The sequence below is a fragment of the Fukomys damarensis genome, unplaced genomic scaffold (genome assembly GCF_012274545.1).
Source record: "Fukomys damarensis isolate Sample0158 unplaced genomic scaffold, DMR_v1.0_HiC HiC_scaffold_33, whole genome shotgun sequence".
Classification (NCBI taxonomy): Eukaryota; Metazoa; Chordata; class Mammalia; order Rodentia; family Bathyergidae; genus Fukomys; species Fukomys damarensis.
This window is the reverse complement of record NW_022900945.1, coordinates 51305175-51325878: the sequence shown is the minus strand read 5'-3', so window position 1 is coordinate 51325878 and position 20704 is coordinate 51305175. Positions and strand designations below refer to the sequence as shown.

Sequence of the window (20704 nt, the reverse complement as noted above, 5' to 3'; positions counted from 1 at the left end):
AATAGCTCACCATTACCAGGTGACAAAATGGCCCGTACATACGCTTGCCCTTGGTGACCCAGGACATAATTGTGCTTTTTCTAACAGTGCCACAGAGGCCTACATACAGTCATGAGGAGCTTCCTTCATCAGTCCAAAGTCAAAAGGCCTCATATTAAACCTAATAACCGCAGATAAGAAGACAGATACTTTCAGGTGCGGGATGGCTATATGTGGCTGACTCTCCCTGCAAGACGCCTCAGTCAAAAGGCACCCTTATGTTGAGAACACAAACATCACTTACTCACATTGACCCAATGTCGTTGAATATATGAGAATTACCCCACACGATTAGTATACACATATAGTAACACTGCAGATTAAAGATTGGTCTACAACACATTAGATTTAGCTGCCCCAAATTTGGATAGTGTACTCCCAATGGCATCTTTTGGTGAGACCCATCTGTAGCCTTGGTTACCCCAAGACAAATAGGGAGATATTCTTTAAGATATGCTTAGTTACAAGGTAGGTAAGTTAAAAACACTGACTTATTCTATATCCAGCCCCAGTGATCTCAAAATAGATTTCACTGGAATGGTCATTTAGCTGCTATCTTTGTTCCTTCCCTGGGATTAAAAGATATTATATTCCACATAGAGACATTAACTATACCCAACAGGCCTTAAATGACACCATAATAAAAAGGCAAATTAATGAGGCAGGTTGTCCTCCAAAATTGGATAACCCTAAACATTTTAGGGAAAATACAGGGCAAAAACTGTACAATTATAAAAGCCAAATGTTGTGTGTGTGTGTGTATAGATATATATAGATATATATAGATATATATAGATATATATATCTCCTGACTCCTTGGCTAACGTCCCTCTGGTTCTCCATGACCTCCAACAAGTTATGTCCGATCCAGAGGCCCCTTAGATGCTGTCTATATCCTCTTTATAAAAGGCAATTACTGGGCTGGGGATCCAGCTCAGTGGTGCCTCCCCCTGCATCGCAAGCACAAGATTCCAGGTTTGATCCCCGGTACGAAAAAAGGGGCAATTACTGGCTCTGACTGGCAAAAGTTCTTACTGACCATAGCGGTGATTATTCTCCTAATCTTATTTGGACCCTGTGTGCTGAACAGTCTGGTTTTGTTTCCTCTAGGTTTAAAGCTATCTACTGCCAAAAACAAAACAAAACAAAAATTCCTGATATCTACCGAGGGCCCCCTAATGACAGTTAGAGATAGCTCTTCAGAGGAGGAAATATTACAGATAGCTAAACTAGATAGAGGTGGATAGGCAGTTAAGAAAGAGGCCAAGCCCAAGATAGAATCAAAACAGAGATGAGATAAACCAGGCCTGTACTTAAGGGGTGAAAACTAGGCCCCAAGACAGTGGCATGATGGGAGGCTGCAATCCTCCCCAGAGATAAACAACAGCTCAAAGCTGTACTGTAACTACACCATTTGGTCCAAAAAGCCTAAACAATATAATAAGCACATAAAAGCAACACAATGAACACTACACAGATGACCAAACTCTCTGACCCTCACTCCCACCCCTTCCAGAAAAATGCTTTGTTCTTCTCTATGTTATGTACCCTTGCTACGTGCTTTATTTTCTTTTTTCTTTTTAGTTTTTGAGACAAGGTTTCTCTGTGTAGTTCAGGCTGGCCTTGAACTCATATGTAGCCCAGGCTGGCCTCAAACTCACAACAATCCTGCCTCAGCTCGAGTGCTGGGATTACAGGTGTGCACCACCACACCCGGACATGCCTTGGCTTTCTATTAAATCAATATTAGTTAAGTAACTGAACTTGTAACCCTAAAGGTAAACCCAAGGTAAACTATAAGGTGATTTCTCTGTATAAAAATCCACTAGACAAAGAGCCTCAGCAGCAACCCACTTTCAGGTCCCCCTCTTGCATCTGAGGGGCTTTCTCCTATAATTTTTCTATTCTTAACTTCCTTTGTCCTCAACTCCTTCCTTTGGTGTCCTCACCCACAACCTCAACACGTCTAACAGATCGGGAGTTACTTTCCTATAACAAAAGAACCTGTCAAAAAGCGACCCCAGCGGTACTATTTGCAAGAGGCCCAAACTGAAAACAACCCAAGTCCATCAGTAGAATGGAAAAACATGTACTATCATGAGTAATGAAACAATTAACTTCAATTTCACAACATGCATGAATGTTGCAATTACAGTGCTGACGTAAAGAAGCCAGACTTAAAATTTTTGAGTACCTCCTGTACTGTACCATGCACTGCTCTTATACGAAGTTCAAAAATAGACAAAAACTTATGGTGTTAGAAGTCAGTGTTGGGGGTGGTGACTAGAAATTAATTATAAGTTTCTGGGGCCCTGGAAATGTTCTGTTTGTGTGATCTGGGTGCTGTTTATACGGTGAAAGTTCATTGGGGTGTACATTGTCTGTAAGTTATACTTTACACCGAGAAAAAAATGGGCTCTTCCCAGGCCAAGACCTTTTTTTTTTTTGGTCATTTGACCCATGGAGCACTTCTGTCCAAAATAAACAACATCTCTTATTGGAACAGTTGTGTTAGCTGCCTCCACCTTTCCTTTATCTCTTCATCCTAAGAACTGATTTTCAAAGTGCTAAGGGACACGGACAACCCCTGGCCATCCCTGGACATTCTCAATGTTTCCTTAGCAAAACCACATTTCCTCAAAGCAAGACAGTCTGCATGAGTGTAACTCAACCTCTACCATGCAATACCTTTGGCATTATCAAACTCAGGTCCTTGTGCTTGCAAAGCAGGCTGTGGAACCGCTGAGCTAAATCCCCAGCCCCTCCTTGCTTTTAACTAACTAAATATTTTGCATGTTTTGTCCTGAATAATAAAAACATTTTGCCCAAGAATATAGCACCTCTATCCCTTGACAAATAGAAATGACTTACAGATTTAAGAGGGTGGTGAGTTTGTTTATCTCTTTCTATTTATTAAGGTCTCACATGGTTTCATATTTAGAATATTATTAGAATTGCGTAGACTGTGTGTATAATATAGATGTTTATAGCAGTCAGTATTGCTTGTAAATGTAGAATGGGGACACCTTACATGTTTACTAACAGCAGAATGGCTAAGTAAATCATGGTGTAGTCATACAACAAACATTTAAAAGGAAATCTTTTCTTCTTTTCTTTGGTACCGGGGACTGAACTCAGGACTTTGCTCTTGGTAGGCAGGTGGCAGAACCACTGAGCTAGATCCCCAGCCCAAGGAAATCTTTATTGACATAAAGAGACCTTCTTTTTAGTATATGTGCTGCCAAAGCGAACACAACAGACCTTCTTTTTAAATGATGAAAAGTGTATCTATATTTTATCAACCACAGATTTTTTTTTGAAAACTAATATCTACTAATAGTTTTGCTTCTGTGGAAGGTAATTTATAGGACTAGGGTCACTGGATGTTAGGGTGATTTCATTACTCATTGTTATACATTTGCCTGACTTATTATTTACTGTGTCCTGGCATAAAAAACTTTGAATCGTGATAAAATCCTCATATCTGAGTTTTTCTCCAGTTACTCACCGGAACTCACCGGGGCCCAGCTGGGGTACACTGGATCTTATGTGATGTTTTTTTGGGTATATTGACTCCACTCCATCTACTAGGCACTCAGAGCTGAAAGCTGTACACACACACGTACGTACACACAATCTGGAAGCCGCACAAAGGAGGCCTGAGATTTCTAGCCATGCCATGTTCACCTCTGTGGACTTCCAGCTGCACCGGGTCACTTCGTGCCGAGAGCCCCATCCGGCACGTGTATTCGCCGCTGTCCCTGAAGCTCGCTGCGGTGATGTTGTGTCTGGGAGTCGAGGTCTGGATGACTGTACCATTGAGGAACCACTGTATGGAATTGTTCCCAGCTGAGTGGGGCACCTCACAACGCAAGGAGACATTTTCTTCTTGGAACACATGGACCCACGGAGGATGCAGGGTGATCACCGCCTTTGTGGGGTCCGCTTGGGTATAAAAACAGAAATAAAAACAAGAAACGAACAATAACAAAATCAAGCGGAATAAAGGGAATGGCTCCCAGTGATTGGGAAGTTTTAGTGCAAAGCCAAGGGAAGAAAAAAACGCATATTTAGATTAATTTGAAAAAAAAAAATAGGCAAGTGGGAAACCACAAAAGAGAGCCTCTAAGAGCATGTAAACCCTGTGGCAGAGAGCTTTATGTTCTTAAATCTTAATCTCGGTATTGTGACTACCCGGTCCCTGAGGAGGGTGTCAGTTACTGATTTCGTTCTCCCTGTTGCTAAGGTGAGAAGCAGCATTTTAGGCCGGGACAACAGACTGGAGCCAGTTTCCTTTTGTCCTTGATGCTGTGCTGTCTCTGTGAGTAAAGCCCAGAACCTCACGGCTTCTGCAATGGAAACGCCTCCCTTGAAGATCTCTCTATGTTCCTGGCTCTCTCTGCTGGGAAAAAAAACCAACTCAGTTTTCCTGTGAAGGGGACTGGTTGGGGGTTGTTGGAGAACCCAGCAGAGCTACTTCGGTATTTCTGCAATTCTGGCCCATTCCTGTTCTTGCATATACACGAGTCCAGCAGTCAGGACTCATTTGGAAAATCTGAAGATTTTGTCAAAATCACACTCTGAATGGGGGTGGGAATTTACGTCATCTACAAATCTCTCTCCTATCTATCCTCTCCCTACACTCTCTTCTTTAGGTTGATGGGACTCAACCTTTGGAAGTAGAAAAGTGGTAGAAGAGAAGTTGGGCTGGAGGTCACTCACCCACTTGCCCACCAACCGGAACTGCAAGAGACCAGAGAAGAGAGACATCAGTTTGTTGGCGGGAGACAATGATGAATCGGGCAGCACGACTGATATAGACTCTGAGGAAATACCTTAGCTCTCTTGAGAGTCTCTCTTCCTTTCCCAAAGTCAAGTACTGACAGAACTGATGGTTACTGATTGACTTTTCTTGTTTCAGGGCTGAGGATCAAACCCAGGGACTGGCACATTCTAAGCAAGTGCTCTTCTGTGGACCCGAAATGGGGCTTTATTGTAACATGAGAGTCCCAGGTGTAATGCTGACTCTGCACTCCCCTTTTTATGCTTTCGCTATAGTAAGCATCAAAAAAACAAACCATCAAAGCCCAGATGCAGTTGTCTCCATACTCATAATTTCTAGTGTAATATATCGAAGGGAAATAAAACAAAAAACATCTTAACTCCTGATAGCCAGAGCCTATATCATTCTAGCCATTTCCCTGAGTTCAACTTACCCCAAAGGAGCAGAGCCGTCAGAAACCACATGTTCCCTCTAAGCCGGAGAGGGCAGTGAAAGCTGTTCCGTGAGAGACATTGAGGAGGTTCTGCTGGAGGCCCCGAGGCTACGATTAGAAAAGAGGAAGGAAGTTGACTTTTTCGGACCACATTCATCATGTGCTTTTCTGGGAAATACGTTCCTAATTTTTGGAGCATGCTTTTTCCGTTCTCGTATCCCTTAGCACACACCACTCTGTTTGAGGCTCTGGACTGGGGGGGTTACGATTTTTCAAAGTCCAGGGGGAAGGACTAAATTTTAATGACATTCTATTCTGATTATATTTTCCCTTCATTATTGTCTCAATTTGAGATGACCTTGCCTGATTCCTCTTTTCCTGACCTCCCCTTTTTTGTTAATTTGTATACATTCCTCGATCCCTTCCTCTAATTTTCCCATGTGACCCTGAGATTCCTTCCTAAGCTTTTTCACCATTCATGCATCAATTTCACCCTTTACTTTTGTATATACGTTTTCCATCATTCCTAAAATGGCAAATTCACTGCATCTTGATTTTGTCCTTATATTACTGTATCAAAAGGAGGAGGGTGATTGGAGAAGGAGTCAAACATTTGTGTAGCTTAGGCTTTCAAAAACAGCTGCATATGCAACAGAGTTTCTTCACATGAATTCCTCCACCAACTTTGGAACTGCCTGATGGTGTGAGTCCTTGCAAACGAGCAGCCCTGTTCTGAAAGTCTCTCCCAGTACTGCTCATGGGGGGAGTAGACACAATGATTTGTCGGCTCGTAGCCTGTGAAAATTCATGATCCTCCCTGACACCCAAGCCAACACCATTTTAGTGGGTCAGGAAATACCTTCAGCATCATGGTGACAAGGACAGAAAGGAGTTTGTCAAGATAGGGTATCAGGAAGGTAGGTGAAGGAAGAGGTTGGCCACAGACTCTTCCCACTTCCTTTATCATGTTCCACACCAAGGGAAGAAAAAAACTTTTATTCCCTTTTAGAACTTAGCAAAAGTTGTACAGTATTTTACACACATTAAAGAATGCATAGATTCCACCTCACCCCACAAAGAATGGCTGCTATCAAGAAATCAGTCAATAACAATGTTGGCTGGGTTGCGGGGAGAAAGGAATCCTTCTCCATTGTTGGTGGGAGTGCAGACTGGTGCAACCACTGTGGAAATCAATATGGAGATACCTCAAAGAGCTGGGACTGGAGGTTCCCTTTGACCCAGCCATCCCTCTGCTGGGTATCTTTCCAAAAGAATTAAAAGAATCATACCATAGTGATATATGCGCACCCATGTTTATAGCAGCACAGTTTGTAACAGCTAAAACTTGGAAACAGCCCATCTGCCCATCAGTTGGAAACTGGATAAAGAAGATGTGGTTTTTCTATGAGATGGAATACTACTCAGCCATAAAGAATGAGAAATTAGATTCATTCATAGGAAAATGGATACATATTGAGGATATACTCCTAAGTGAAATAAATAAGTCACACATGTGTAAATACCAAATAGTTTCTCTGGTGTGAATAAACTATAATAGTACATAAGATCCTGATGAGATAACTGACCATGTGAAATAGGAAGAAAAGGGCTAAAGGTGTAGGGAAAATGGGAAGGGTAGGGGAAAGGTAATAAGGGAAAAAATATGAAAAAATGGAAACAAAGTGTTTGTAAATGAGGAGGGGAGGAGGGGGTGAAGGGAGGGTGGGGACAAGGGGGAAAAATGAGAACCAAGACCTGTCATATAAAGGTACAGGATCTCAATAATGAATGTAATTGTACTGTATACCTAAAATGTACCAATAAATTCAATAAAAGAAAAAAGTATGAAAAAAATGCATAATACATGTGTAAATGGTTAATAGTCTACAACAAAACAAATGTTTACGAACTCATCACTGAAGTTTCTAACTAGAATGCTGTGAATGGCGTACCAGATTTCCAGCCAAAATGGAGTTACAGAGAGTGGATTTATCCCTTCACTTGAAACAAACCAATGAAATAAAGTACACGAAATGGTGCTTTTTAAAATAGTGGACATCAGGCAATGGGCCCCTCATCCCTGAGAGATGGAGAAGAAAAGGCAAGAGCTCTGTGATCGCCCCCCTAACTGCATTGAGAGTGTCCTCAGGCTGCAGTGCGAAAAGAGGGGATTCAAGCATTGCCCAGGGGAGTTCCTGAGTTGGGGAGATGGAGTTGAAAGCATGGAGAGACCAAAGTGGTTGGAGGTCACAGGCCAAAGAACTAGAAAAGAGAAAAGTGCCCACTGAGAGAATTGCAGAGAATCCTCCTTCAAGAAATTAGCATCATATGCTGGGTGTGGTGGCGCACGCCTGTAATCCCAGCACTCGGGAGGCTGAGGCAGGAGGATCGCTGTGAGTTTGAGACCAGCCTGGGCTACATAGTGAGTTCCAGGTCAGTCTCAACTACATAGTGAGACCCTGTCTCAAAAAAAGAAAGAAAGAAAGAAATTAGCTGCATAATGTTAATGACTCAACTACCCCAGGTCTGGGAAAGAACCACTCAAAATGATTAGGTAGAACAGTACCCAGTATTCATAGAGGAGTGGGGATAATGCCAATTCCTAAAAGTCAGAAAGGAAACTTTCATTATTCATGGAGTGCATGACAGAGAACTCAGAAGTCTTCGCTCAATTAAACATGGAAGATATAAGAGCATCCAAGCACAGATTCTAGAAATGGAAACCAATATGTTGGATGCTGTTAAAAGCAGATTAGAATGCAGAAGAAAGAGCCCAGAAATACCTGCACCTGCTGCTTTCCAGGTGCCGCTCACAGATTCAGAGGGGGTCAATTTAGAAAGTAGCTTCTGAGAACCCGTTCAGTGAGAAACTCATGGCACAGCTCACAGTCTTCCCTAACTCCTTTGGTGAAAGCTGAGAGGAATTTCAGCAAGCTGCAGCCCAGACCCACTAGGCCCCACACCCATACCTGGCAAGGTCCAACCTTAGCAGATCAGAGGACTGGATCTGCACAGCCTGAGATCAGTCACCCTTGCTGTGCTTCTGAGCGCTTGTGGCTAGGAGGAATTTTGGACTCATTCTTTTCCCCTCCATCTATCTTACGTTTTTATTCAATTTTTCATTCTTATGTTTTAATTTGATGTTTGCTTTTTTTCTCATTTTTATTTTATTTCTGCTTTTACTTTCCCGCTTCATTTTCTTCTCCCTCCTCCCTCAGCGGTGGAGATTGAGCCCAGAGCCTGTCGTACAACAGGCAGGTGCTCTGTGTCTGAGCTACACTCCCAGTTCAGCTGAGAGGAGTTAAGCCCAGCTCCAGCCACCAAGTCCCACTTGACCCGTCGTGGGCACTTCTACTCCAACTGTTGACCTGTTCCTAGGTGGGCGTGGCTAAGGGGAGGCTGAGGTCCTACTCCTGATCAGATAACCCACAGGAGCTGCAGAAAAGCCCAGTGGTTACCGACACCATTATCCTGTTCTTCTCTGTCGATTGTGAACGCTCCTGGTCAGATAGCATAGGGCTGATAAGACTGAAGGTTAAACTGCAAGGAGAGAGAGCTGCGATTCTAGCCTTCCCCCACCTTATGAAGAACCAAGATCTGTATCATTCTCCACCCAGAGGGCAAGAGCTATGCGCCCTTCAACAGGACTGGAACAGCACCATATCCCTGCCAAGTAATAGAGCTACTATTGACTGGAAATCCCCAACTCTTGATACCACCCCCATAGTAGGAGTAACCACAGAGGACACATCCCATATACTTTACTGCCTACACCACATCTGCTTGAAGTACCAAAGTTTCCCCGTGCTCACAAGACTTGAGACAGTGGATCTCTCTGACTCCGATATGTTATGCTCTGTGCCCGAACTCACAAGGCACAGCCAAAGAAGCTGCAGGGAGATTAATTACACTACAGAGTCCGGTTGGAAATAAACTCAAACCAAAAAAGAAAATTATAGAGTGATAACACTAATGAGCATAGAGACAAAAATTTAAAAATCACTTGCAATTTGAATTTAAATAAATACTATGATCAAACTGATTTTATTGAAGGGACTACAAGGATAATTCAACATATGCAAATCAATAAATGTAATTAGCACACAAATACAGCCAAGGATTAAAATTATATGATCATCTCAATAAATGCAAAAAAGCCTTTGACAGGGCCTGGGATTTAGCTCAGTGGTTCTGCCACTTACAAGCGCAGGGACTCTCGTTCAATTTCCGGTACCAAAAAATGAAATCCTTTAACAAAATTCAACATCCTTTGCTGAATAAATAAGGTGTGGAAGGATCATACCGCAATATAATAAAGGCTAAATATGACAAATTCACAGCCAATATCATAGTGAATGTGGAAAAACAAAGCATTCCTGTGAAGATCAGGAACAAGACAAGTTCGACCACTCTCACCACTCTGATTCAAAGTAGCTCTTACCTCTGTTGGTGGGAATGTAAAATAGTACAGGAACTATGGAAAACGGTACAAAAGTTACTCAAAGAAATGAAACTAGAACTACTGTGTTATCTACCTATACCACTCCTGGGTATATATCTAAGGGAAGGTCAGCATATAAAGGAGATAGCTGTATATCCACATTTATTTCACAAGAGCTGCTACACGGTTTGTATTAGACATCCTCCCAAAGTCTCACACACTCCTAGGTGTGGCTTCTGGGAGTGGCTGGATCATGGGTGTGGCACTAGATTAGCCCACTGATTGGTTTACCATAGTTCTTGTGTAGCTCAATGGATTTATTGAAGAGAACTCACCTGGGTGTGGGTGGCACCAACCAACAGGCTTGGGATAAAAGGGGTGAGAAGACAGAAGGCGGGCTGCTTCCTGCCTCCTGCCTGCCTGGCCATGGCCTGCTTCTGTCTGCGATGCCCCTCTGCCAGGCCGCCTTGCCGTGAAGCCAGCTGACTGGGGACTGACACCTCTACAAACTGTGAGCTAAAATAAACCTTTCTTTATCTAACTTGTGAATGTCAGGTATTCAGTCCCAGCAATAAGAAAGTAACTAAGACAATAGCCAAGATATAGAGCCTGTGGGAGCCCGCCATGGCTGTCTGGCATTTGACATTTGAAAGGAAACTTCTTCCTCTACAATGAAGGTACCCATACAAGCCATGTAGCATTTGTTACCTTTCAAGGACTCTGTGGGTTAAGCTTATTTGTTCTTTGACCCTGCGATGGGAGGAACTCAAAGAGATAGCCAAAGATCTGGTGTTATCTGTAGGAGTCAGAAAATCTGGTTTCTGCATAAGAAATGATGGAGATGATTGCTTGGTGCTCCCTGTTGCTGTGCCTTTAAGGAAAGCTGTTTCTGCAGAAATAAACCAGACTTCTCTTGGTCTCCACTCAGGCTTGAGTGTTCTTTCCTTTCTCAATCCTCACTCCCCGACTCAGGCATGTTTGTGTTGTGACGGCTGGACCGCCACAGAACCAGCCTGGTGCTTGTCGACAGACGAATGGATTAAAACAGGGCATCTATACACAATGGAGTATTACGTAGTCATACAAAAGAATGAAATCCTGTCTTTCGCAAGAAAATGGGTAGAATTGGAATATTATGTTAAGCAGAGTAAACCGGACATGGAAAGAGAAGTATTATACTTTTTCTCTCAAATGTGGAAACAAAAACAACACTAAAAGACTATCTAAAAGTGGAAGGACTATTAGGGACTAAGAAGAGGATCAGATAGAGAAGCAGCCTGGGTAAGAGGAGGAAACGTGAAGATGATTAAAGTACAATATATGTCAGGTGTTGTGGCACCTGCCTGCAATCCTGTTAATCCTGGCACTCTGGAGGCTGAGGCAGGAGGATTGCTGCCAGTTGAAGCCCAGCCTGGACTGCATAATGAGTTCACAGCCGGCCTGAACTACATAGTGAGATCCCATCTCAGTAAATAAATAAATATTTTTAAAAGTATTATTTATATAGTGAAATCCATTAACTATTCATTACAATAATTATAATAACAAAAAGAAAAAAATAGGCTATAGCAGAAAAGATGAACAAATGTGAAAACACAGCAAAATGAAACAGGATTAAAAAGAATATAAAAAACAACATTGAGGTATGGGATAACTTCAATGGTATAATATATGTGTACTCTGAAAAGAGAGATGGTGCATAGAAAAATTTTTTCGAAGGAATAATACTCCCAAATCTACAAACTTGATGAAAAGTATTTTAGGAGGCCAGAATATGCTACCCTAATATATGTCCTTTTTTGGCATAAGGGTTTGAGCTGATTATTTTTGACAGCAAACATAGAAGTTCTGCAAACAAAATAGGCAGTTTTACCTTTTATACAGGAATTCTCTTTGTAATGATGACATAGGATACCAAAAATGGTATCCAAATAAGCAAAAAGAATCCAAACAAGGGAAATGTTAACACTCCCATCCTTCTAGATATCTGAAATTCAAGGAAAGGGGGTTGCCTGCCCACCCCACTTTTCAAAGGTTTTTATACGGCAAAGCCACATGGTAAGGTGGGTAAAAGGTGAAACAAGGGCTGGGGATGTAGCTGGTGCCTCCCCTAACAAGCACAAGGTCCTGAGTTCAATCCCCAGGACCAGGGGGAAAAAAAAGTAAGACAAAACTTAAGACCCAATGGAAAATTACAAGGTGGGCATGAGGTGGGAAAAAACCATGATCAACCAATAAAATCACGAGTACAGTTACCCATGCAATATTGCTTAAATAGGGATCAAATGGGAATACAAGTCGTGTACAAGGACTTTCCAGAAAGGAAGTGGGGTAGGGAGATTGATGTCTACTTGGAATATCCATTACTGATATTCATCTCTAGGGGAAATAGTACCTCTTTTCTTTTTATAATGCTGACCAATGAATGTGTCTCAATTGTCTTCCTCTGCTGAGGGCCCAGTTTTGTCTAACTGCCGTATAATAATTTCCAACTAACTTAGCTATCTGCAGTAATGATGTCTTCCTTCCTGTTCCAGGAAGAGAAAGATGACTAAATCACAAAAGATTTCTATCAATGGAGAAGGCACTGGTTTAAATATGCATGACAAAAGTTACTTTTGTTTATCATGCTTTCTCTGGACAAATTCTCACAACTTGTCTCACTTATATCCTTTTTTTTATTATAGTTAAAGATACTGCTACAGTATATTTGCCAAATTCCTGGGCTACCATTTTTTTTGGTTTTTGTTTGTTTGTTTGGGCCACCATTTTGAGTCACTCATTTTTCCCTAGGTATCTATCTTTTTCTCTTGTTAATCTGTTCTTTGTTATAAGGGCCCCAGCTGAGAATTCAATTTGTATTTCTTTTACAAGGGTGGTTGAATCTATGTGTTTCGGTTTTCTTTTTTCTTTATTTCTTTTTTGGTATGGGGATTGAATTTGGGACCTCAGTGCTATGAGGCAAGCAGCGGAACCACTGAGCTCAGTTCCCAGCCCCCAACTGAGAATTCAAAAGGACAGGGGAAATATAATTTTTCCCTCTTAAATGATAAATTCACACATCCAAAAATTTCAAAGACCCAAACCCAAACACAAAAACAAAATAAAACAACCCTTCAAACCAATAAACAAAAAAATTGAAGAAAATGAATGACATCATAGTCAAATTACTGATTATTTAATGATAGAGAGGAAAATCTCAAAAACAGCCAGAGAGGACAAATACATCTTATATTACAGAGGAAAAGATATAGAGATCAGATTTCTCACTGAGAATAGTGCAAGTGGCCTGGAGATTTAGCTCAGAGGCACTGCGCCTGCCTGGCAAGTGCAAGGTCCTGAGTTTGATCCCCAGTTCCACAATAATAATGATAATAATAATACTGATAACGCAAGGGAGGACAATGTAACAATATTTTTAAGCACTGAACAAAAAAAAAATAGTCCTTCTGACTTCAGACATTATTGTCCCTGCATGGCCCCATCGTTACCCTGTCTACAATTTCAAGAACTATGGCCAGGATGCTAAATTAAACATGTGATTAAAGGTCTGGGGGACAAGAAGTTCCTGGACCTCATCATTATTCTCCTTCTTCATTTTGAAATGAGGTTATATTTGCTCAAATACCAGATGGCCACAGTTCAGTTCAGAAAACTCATTTGGAGAAAGACAGCTTCCTGCCTGGCAGATTTGCGAGACTCACTTCCCCAAGCCGATGAGTTTCAGGGAGACTTCTCCCTCCTACACACCTCCTTCCCTCTCTCATTTTAGTGATTGAATGGGTGCCCTTTAATCAATCTTTTATGTCCACTGACTTATAAATACTGCTGGAATGAGTCCTCACTGCACGAGAAATCGTTCGCTCCCTCTTCGCTCCCTTTCAGCCTTAGATAAAAATTCAACGTTAAACAAAAATCTCCACGTCGTTTGGGAGAAATGGGGACCACGACAGAGCAATGACGGGAAAGGGAACTAAGGCTGCTCTGTTTATAAAGCTTCCCTATGGCTTTGGTCACTTTGTTTTCTTTAGATCTTTCCAAGATAACCTCATTTGAACTGTATTAGTCCATATTAGTGATACGGAATAATGCATTTCATTCTGGCATTTTCCTACGTACGTATCATCACCCTCCCTCGTCCTCGGCTCTCCTTCCGCCTTTCGTCTCCTCTAAGTGTCCCTCCAAGAAGATCTCTTGGATTTTTCCAACTTCTTCCAGTTATTCCTCTTGTCCTCCTGTGTTAGCGTCCTACGTCGCAGTAGTTTGGACTACTGTGCTGCGTATTCCTTTTGGTTTTGCTTTGTTACTGGGGTTCGAACTCAGAACCTTGCACTTTCCAGGCAGGCACAGTGCCACGAAGCTAAATCCCGGGCCCTATCACGTATTCCTTTTAATAGTTTGTTTGTTTCACAAACAATATATTTACTTCTCTACAGGGAAAGGGTAGCGGGAGTTGCCAGAGACCCCTGACGTGTTCCCGGCCTCCTGAAAGCCAGTGTGACTTCGGCGAGATAGGAAAGTGGGGATTAAAAGAGACACAGAGACAGACTCGAGAGAAACCGAGTCTTGGGCTGATCTAAGCTGGTCTGGGCAGCAAACACAAAGGACTCCAGGACGCCCAGGGTTTTTCCATTACCAGTGTGAGAAGGGGGAGCTTCTGAGCCGATGCTCACCCATTCTGAGCTTCTGAGCACCCATTCAATCACTAAAATGAGAGAGGGAAGGAGGTGTGTAGGAGGGAGAAGTCTCCCTGAAACTCATCGGCTGACACTGCTGAGAAGTATCGAGCAGGCGGGACTGCAGAACGAGGGCACAAGCTTGTTATATCTTTGCCGAAGAGAACACACGGGTAATTCAGAGGGGAGTGAGCCAGCCAAGCTCTGTCATTTCCAATGGAACACTGCCGAATTATGGAATCATGGGCAAGAAGCTTGTGCCGCTACAGCCTGCTAATACTGGGCAGAGGTGCCTGCTACGCTTCCCTAATTGGAATGTAAACATTTTTAGGGGGGAAATTACCAGTCCTGCTTCACTTATACCTGTATTTTGCTTCACAAAGATACTTGGATAAACAGTAAATGCTGGATAACAAATACATAAATAAATAAAAACATAGCCGATCAGCACGTTCCCCTTTCTCAATTCTGTCCATGCAGAGAAGTTTATAATCAAACTGAGAAGCAGGAATCTTAGTCTGTCTTGGCACCATCTGGATTTTGTGCCTTGTGCACAAATATTTACCTAGAGTCTTTATATTTGGAGGCCCTTGCACTGAGTGAAAATTTAAATTTAAAAATTGCCAACTATTTTAATGAGAAAAGTTGACTCAAGATACACCATAGATATAAATCACACTAATTCAAGAAACGAAATTTATATAAGAAACAAAATTTAGCCTGGGGATTTAGCTCAGTGATTCCGCTGCCTGCCTTGCAAGCACAAGGTCCTGAGTTTGATCCCTGGTACAAAAAATTAAATAAGTAAGTACAGTTCTTGCACCTGTAGATTTATTATTTACTAAAGGAGCAACACAAGACTTGGTTGTGGGTAGAAGGGGACGGGGGGGGGGAGATGCAGCACCAGGCAGGCATTCGGAATTAGGTTTAACACTTTCCTTTCCTTAGTAATTTCCTCCAGTAGAAACTGAACAGTAAGGCTCTAAAGAGCAGTGAAATGGTGAACATGTCCCACTGATTGAAGAGTTATAGATGATGGCACCTGTCATCCCCCTTGTTCACAGCGTGTGTGTGTGTGTGTGTGTGTGTGTGTGTGTGTGTGTGTAGGGTACTGCTTTGGGTTCATTCAGGCATTCAAAGCTGTTTCACATGATATTCTGACTATAGACCGTCGCATCAAGTAAAATGATGGGTAGTGCTGTGTTGTTTGGGAACTAAACAGGAAAAAGAGAAAGTCTGCAGAAAAAAATTAATGCGAGACGTTAAACAGGTGTTCAAAGTCTGAAAAGGCAAAAGGAGGCAGTGATATAACGTAGAGATGGTAACTATAGGAAGCAGTTATCAGGCTGGGATTCGGGGAAAATACATACAGCTGAGTTAGAACTCGGGTAACCTGGATGAAAAAATCCCCTGGGGCTGGGGGTCTGACCTCTGAGCAGGAAGTTACTGGAAGTTCTAGGACTCAGGGCAGGCAGCCGGTGGAGCAGGGACTCAGACCCCTGACAAGAAGGTGCCTGAGATTGCTGATGGTGACTATAGGGGGTGTCATGAGGCTTGCTCTGGGATTATAGAAAAAAAAAAGAAAGAAAGAAAGAAAAGAAACAAGAAGCAACTCCCCCTGCAAGGGTGAAAAGTTATTGTTGGACTGATGCTGTCGGGAACAAGAAACAACAAGATCCAGCAAGTTCCTCAGGCCTCCTCCAGCCCCTCCTTTTAACACCCTTGTGGGAAGAGACCATTCAGGCCAGCAAATAAAGTGTGGTTTGGGCTGGGGATCTAGCTCAGTCGCTCAGTATCCTTGCAAGCCCAACATTCTGAGTTCGATCCCCAGTACAGGAAGCAAACAAATAAACAAACAAACAACAACAATGACAACAAAATGCAGAATCCTAACCTCATCACCAAAAAGCAGTTTGCAAAGGGTGGATCCCATTTTTGGCCACTTCCTTACACATCTGCTCACACAAAGCCTCTTCTACAATGAGTTTTCTTGAAACCATAATACTCAAATATAATTCTTTATAGCATATTTTGTTTATTTGGGCATAAGAATCACCTCGCTAAAATAAAGAAATCATCCAAGGGCTGGGAATTTAGCTCAGTGGTTCTGTTGTCTGCCTTGCAAGTGCAAGGTCCTGAGTTTGATCCCTAGTACCAAAAAAAAAAAAAAGTCATCCAAAAAGGGGCATAACTTTTTCAATAGCCATTGTGGCCAAAGTCATTAATTGAACAGCCACGTGTGGGTAACAGAACTGAAACCAATACTCATTATGGATAGAATATAAAGACACTTCACAGGAAGTCATGTGTCTACTATCCATAAATAGAGGAAGCTTGAAACCTAAGAACAGGAATTGGTCCAAAGAGGGTGAGTTGGAGCTACTCTCCAGTTCCTCTCATCAGTTTAATTCCCCCTGGAAAACAGGAGAATTAAATCCCTCTACAAGTTAAACAAAAGATCAATATGATAATATTTTAACCTTCAATATTTCTTTGAAACAATATATTTCTTATGTAGGTAATAAACCAAAAGCATACTAATTTAGTAGATTGGATTCTCCCAAGCAAATATTGATTGCCAGCATTATTAATCTTTTTCTATCATTTTATTTTTTATTTTTTTGTTGTTGTTGTTTTTGTGAGACAGGATCTCACTAATGTAGTTGAGAATGACCTGGAACTCACTATGTAGCCCAGGCTGGTCTCGAACTCACAGCGATCCTCCTGCCTCAGCCTCCCAAGTGCTGGGATTACAGGCATGTGCCACCACACCCGGTTCCATCATGTATCTCTTCAACTGCTTTATGATTTAAAAGCAGGCATATTATATGTAACAATAATATTGCAAAGACTGGCCTTTAACTCAAGAAACATAACCAGTTGTTACAAAGGACTAACTACACAGCCCCAAATTTGTTTCTTTATAATATTAATGTTGATTCAGGCTTTGTAGTTCCTCTTCTAATTTTAATGCTGATTCTATTTCTTGTTCCTTTCCTGAATTAGAATTTTACTTACCTTTCCTACAGGTTAAGTCACCTTTTCAGATCCAATAAGGCAGCAGTTTGAGGTTAAAAATTGAAGATGTAGGACTAGAAACAAGAGACTTACATGATTTTTTGATGAGGGGGGTCCTGTTAGGTAGTCAGAAAGAGCCTTTTTCCAAGTTAATACTTCGCTCATACAATCAGATATTTTGAAATTTATAGTTTTGTCTGCTATAAATAGCCTATTAAAACCCTAGGTTTAGAAGGCTTTGTTACTTTTTAGCCAACACCAGCCACTCAAACAAATAGTACAAAACTCTGGGCAAGAATTAATCTTCCTGAATACTCTTTTTCTGTTGTTCTGATCACATCCTAGCCAAGAGAGGCATTGGTGGCTTGGTGGTGGAATTCTTGCCTCCCATGCTGTGGTTTTTCTACTTCTCTCTAGTCAAGTTTCATCGCATAGGCAGAAACAGCATGAAAAACCAGCCAAGGGGCCAGGAATCTACCTCCCTGCTGTATTTGGATTGGCTTTAGTAGGTCATCAATAATGTTAAATTGGTGAAATCAGTGTCTTTGTTCTCATTATCATCTGCGTGTTATTTGGAAGCTACTGTGTTGATATTTTACAACTTCAATTATTCTTGCTTCTTCTAGAAATTCCCTGTAAGTGGACTCATATAAGAAGCACAATTTATCCAATTCTTCCTGCATCATATCTCTGAGTTTTTCCCATGTTATTAAATATATTAGGTGTTCATTCCATGTTCATTACTGAACAGTATTCACTTGGGTAGATATGCCACAGTTTATTTATCAGTGTCCTGACAATGGATATTTGGGTTGTTTGTAATTGGGCTATTGTGAATAAAGTTGTCATAAAAATTGGTGTGTGTGTGCACACATATGTTTCCAATTCTCTTGGGAAAATAACTAGGTGAAGGACTGCTAAGAACAAAGGAGACTTATATTTAAGTTGGAAAGAGGTTGTCAAACCAAAGTGGTAGAACATTTTACATTCCCCCTAAAAATGTATGATTTCTGATACTTTTACTTTTTCACCAAGATGTGGTATTTTCTGATTTTATCATTTTTGCTACTTTACTGGTTGATTGGCATCTCAATGTGATTTTAATGTCTCTTTCCTTGACAACTAATGCCTTTGAGCAATCTTTTATGTGCTGATTGAGTATATTTTCTTTTCTCCAGTATCTTTTTAAGCTTTTGTCTAGTTTTTCTTTTCTTTTCTTTTTTTTTTGTACCAGAGATCAAACTTGGGGCCTCGCACTTGGGAGGCAGGCAGCGGAACCACTGCGCTAAATCCCTGGCCCAGTTTTTGTCTAGTTTTTTAAAATGAATGTTTCAATTAATATTGAATTGTAGGAGCTCTATATATTTCGGATACAGGTTCTTTTTTTGGTGAATATTTTGTCACAGTATGTGGCTTGACTTTTCACTCACTCATTTATTGGGGTCTTTTGATAAGAAGACATTTTTAATGTCAATAAAGTCTAACTTGTAATATTTAAATTTTTCTTTATTTAAGAAATACTTGGTATTATGGCTTGTATCTAGACTCCCCCCAAAGCACCTTGGGCTCATAGGTGGGATTTCTTGGGGTGTGTGTATATAGATTAAGGCTGTGATAACCAGATTAGTCCACTGATTGGTTTAGCACAGTTCTGGGTATGGATAATGGGAGGCCCCACCCTAGGTGTGGGTGGCACCACCAATAGACTTGTAGCCTGGATAGCATGAAAGGGAAAGATAAGCTCATTACTGCTGCTTGCTGCCTCCTGCCTGCTCTGCCATAGACTATTTCTCCTCTGTGACGCCCCCTCTGCTATGCTTTGGAGGCAGTTGTCTATGGACTGACACCTCTACAGACTGTATGCTGAAATAAACTCTTCCTTCTTTAACTTGCGTGTGTTAGGTATTTTGTCCCAGCAATGAGGAAGTAACCAAGATGCTCGCTTTCCACTATTGTAACAAATAACCAAGATAACCAATTTATAAAGAAAGAAAGTTGTTTTGGCTGACAGTTTTGGAGGTTTTGGTCCATGCTTGCTTGCCCCATTGCTTCTGAGTCTAGGGGAGAGAGAGAGAGAGAGAGAGAGAGAGAGAGAGAGAGAGACCCTGATAGCTCTCCCTTTGAGGACATATCACTAAAACATCTTGAGCTGACCTTCCAGGTAGTCTGTTTCTGTGGGCCTTTGAATCCTTTATGATGGTGATCCCAGGTCTTGGTTTTGAGTGCCCCTTTGCTCTGGGTACCTGGCTACCATCCTGCTGTTCACAACACCTACCTGGGTGACGGTCTCCTGCATGTCACCCAAATAGTGGAATGGCACAGTGCGGATTTGAAGCTGTGGTACGTATTTCTCCAAAGTGTAAGCATCAAGTACATGCCCCAAATTGTTGGAGACTGCTACCATATGCCCCAGATTTAAGGTCAACATTAGAACTGAGCACTAGTTTAGATAAGATTTTAAACTTTATTCAGCATCAAATGACCATAGTCAATTTCTCTTCAAGCTATATTTCACAAAAGACAAACTGGTTTTTTCAGCAAATTTGGGTCAAGATTCTCCCTGTTCTTTGCATTTCAGTATTTATACTTCTCTTCCAGGTAGGACTGGTCGTGATAAAAGATTAATAAGTGTAATAAAACTCTTAGCCTGTCCTTTTGCATGCTCTCCACATTTTGTAGACATGATGTTGCCTAGCTAGTCTCCTGGGCATGCTTGAGACTTTAGGAATTTTAAAAATAGGGACTCATCAATAACACCAAAATAATACAGCAACGCCATGTCTACATCTCAAAAACTTTATGCTGAATGAAGTAAAAAAGAAACAAAAGAAATCGTATTCAGCTGTGTAAATTTCAAAGAATGTTTTTTGATGTGTGGTGATAGAAAACAGAATGGTGTAAGTGAAGGGAAAGTGAGGAATTGATGGGAAAGGACTCCCCCAGCTTTCTTGGGCTACTGAAAATGTCTATTCCCTGAACTAGGTAATGGTTACACTTGTCAGAATTCATCATGATGTGCACCTCATGAGACTTATGCTTTAATAATGTACTAGCGTCAGCTGGACGTGGTGTCGCATCCCTGTAATCCTGGCACTTCTGAGGCTGAGGCAGGAGGATCTCCACAAATTCAAGGCCAGCCTGAACTGCATAGTGAGGAGACCCTGTCTCAAAACAAATAAACTAAAAAAAAAGTCCTGTTGTCATAAAAATCGGAGTGGGATGAGTTAGAGGAGGGCATTAAGTTTAGGTTTTATCATATTAGATGTCACTGAAAAATACTTCGTTGAGCTAAAAAAAAAAAAAAAAAAAAAAAA

The 20704-nt window shown here is 41.4% G+C and overlaps 1 protein-coding gene across 2 annotated transcripts in view; it reads right to left on the bottom strand.

Moving 5' to 3' along the window:
- The window catches only part of Fcgr1a (Fc fragment of IgG receptor Ia), a 28128-nt gene extending 14164 nt beyond the window's left edge, over positions 1-13964 (bottom strand). The window contains exons 1-4 of one of the 2 annotated variants that reach the window (XM_019206393.2): positions 13816-13964; positions 5256-5363; positions 4762-4782; positions 3670-3984 (exon numbers count right to left, since the gene is read on the bottom strand). In XM_019206393.2, the coding sequence (XP_019061938.1) occupies positions 3670-3984; positions 4762-4782; positions 5256-5363; positions 13816-13822 (451 nt within the window). In that variant the 5' untranslated portion in view covers positions 13823-13964. The remainder of the gene's footprint in view (positions 1-3669; positions 3985-4761; positions 4783-5255; positions 5364-13815) is intronic. The other variant, XM_010616340.3, reaches the window with a different exon arrangement.
- Positions 13965-20704: the final 6740 nt, after the last annotated feature.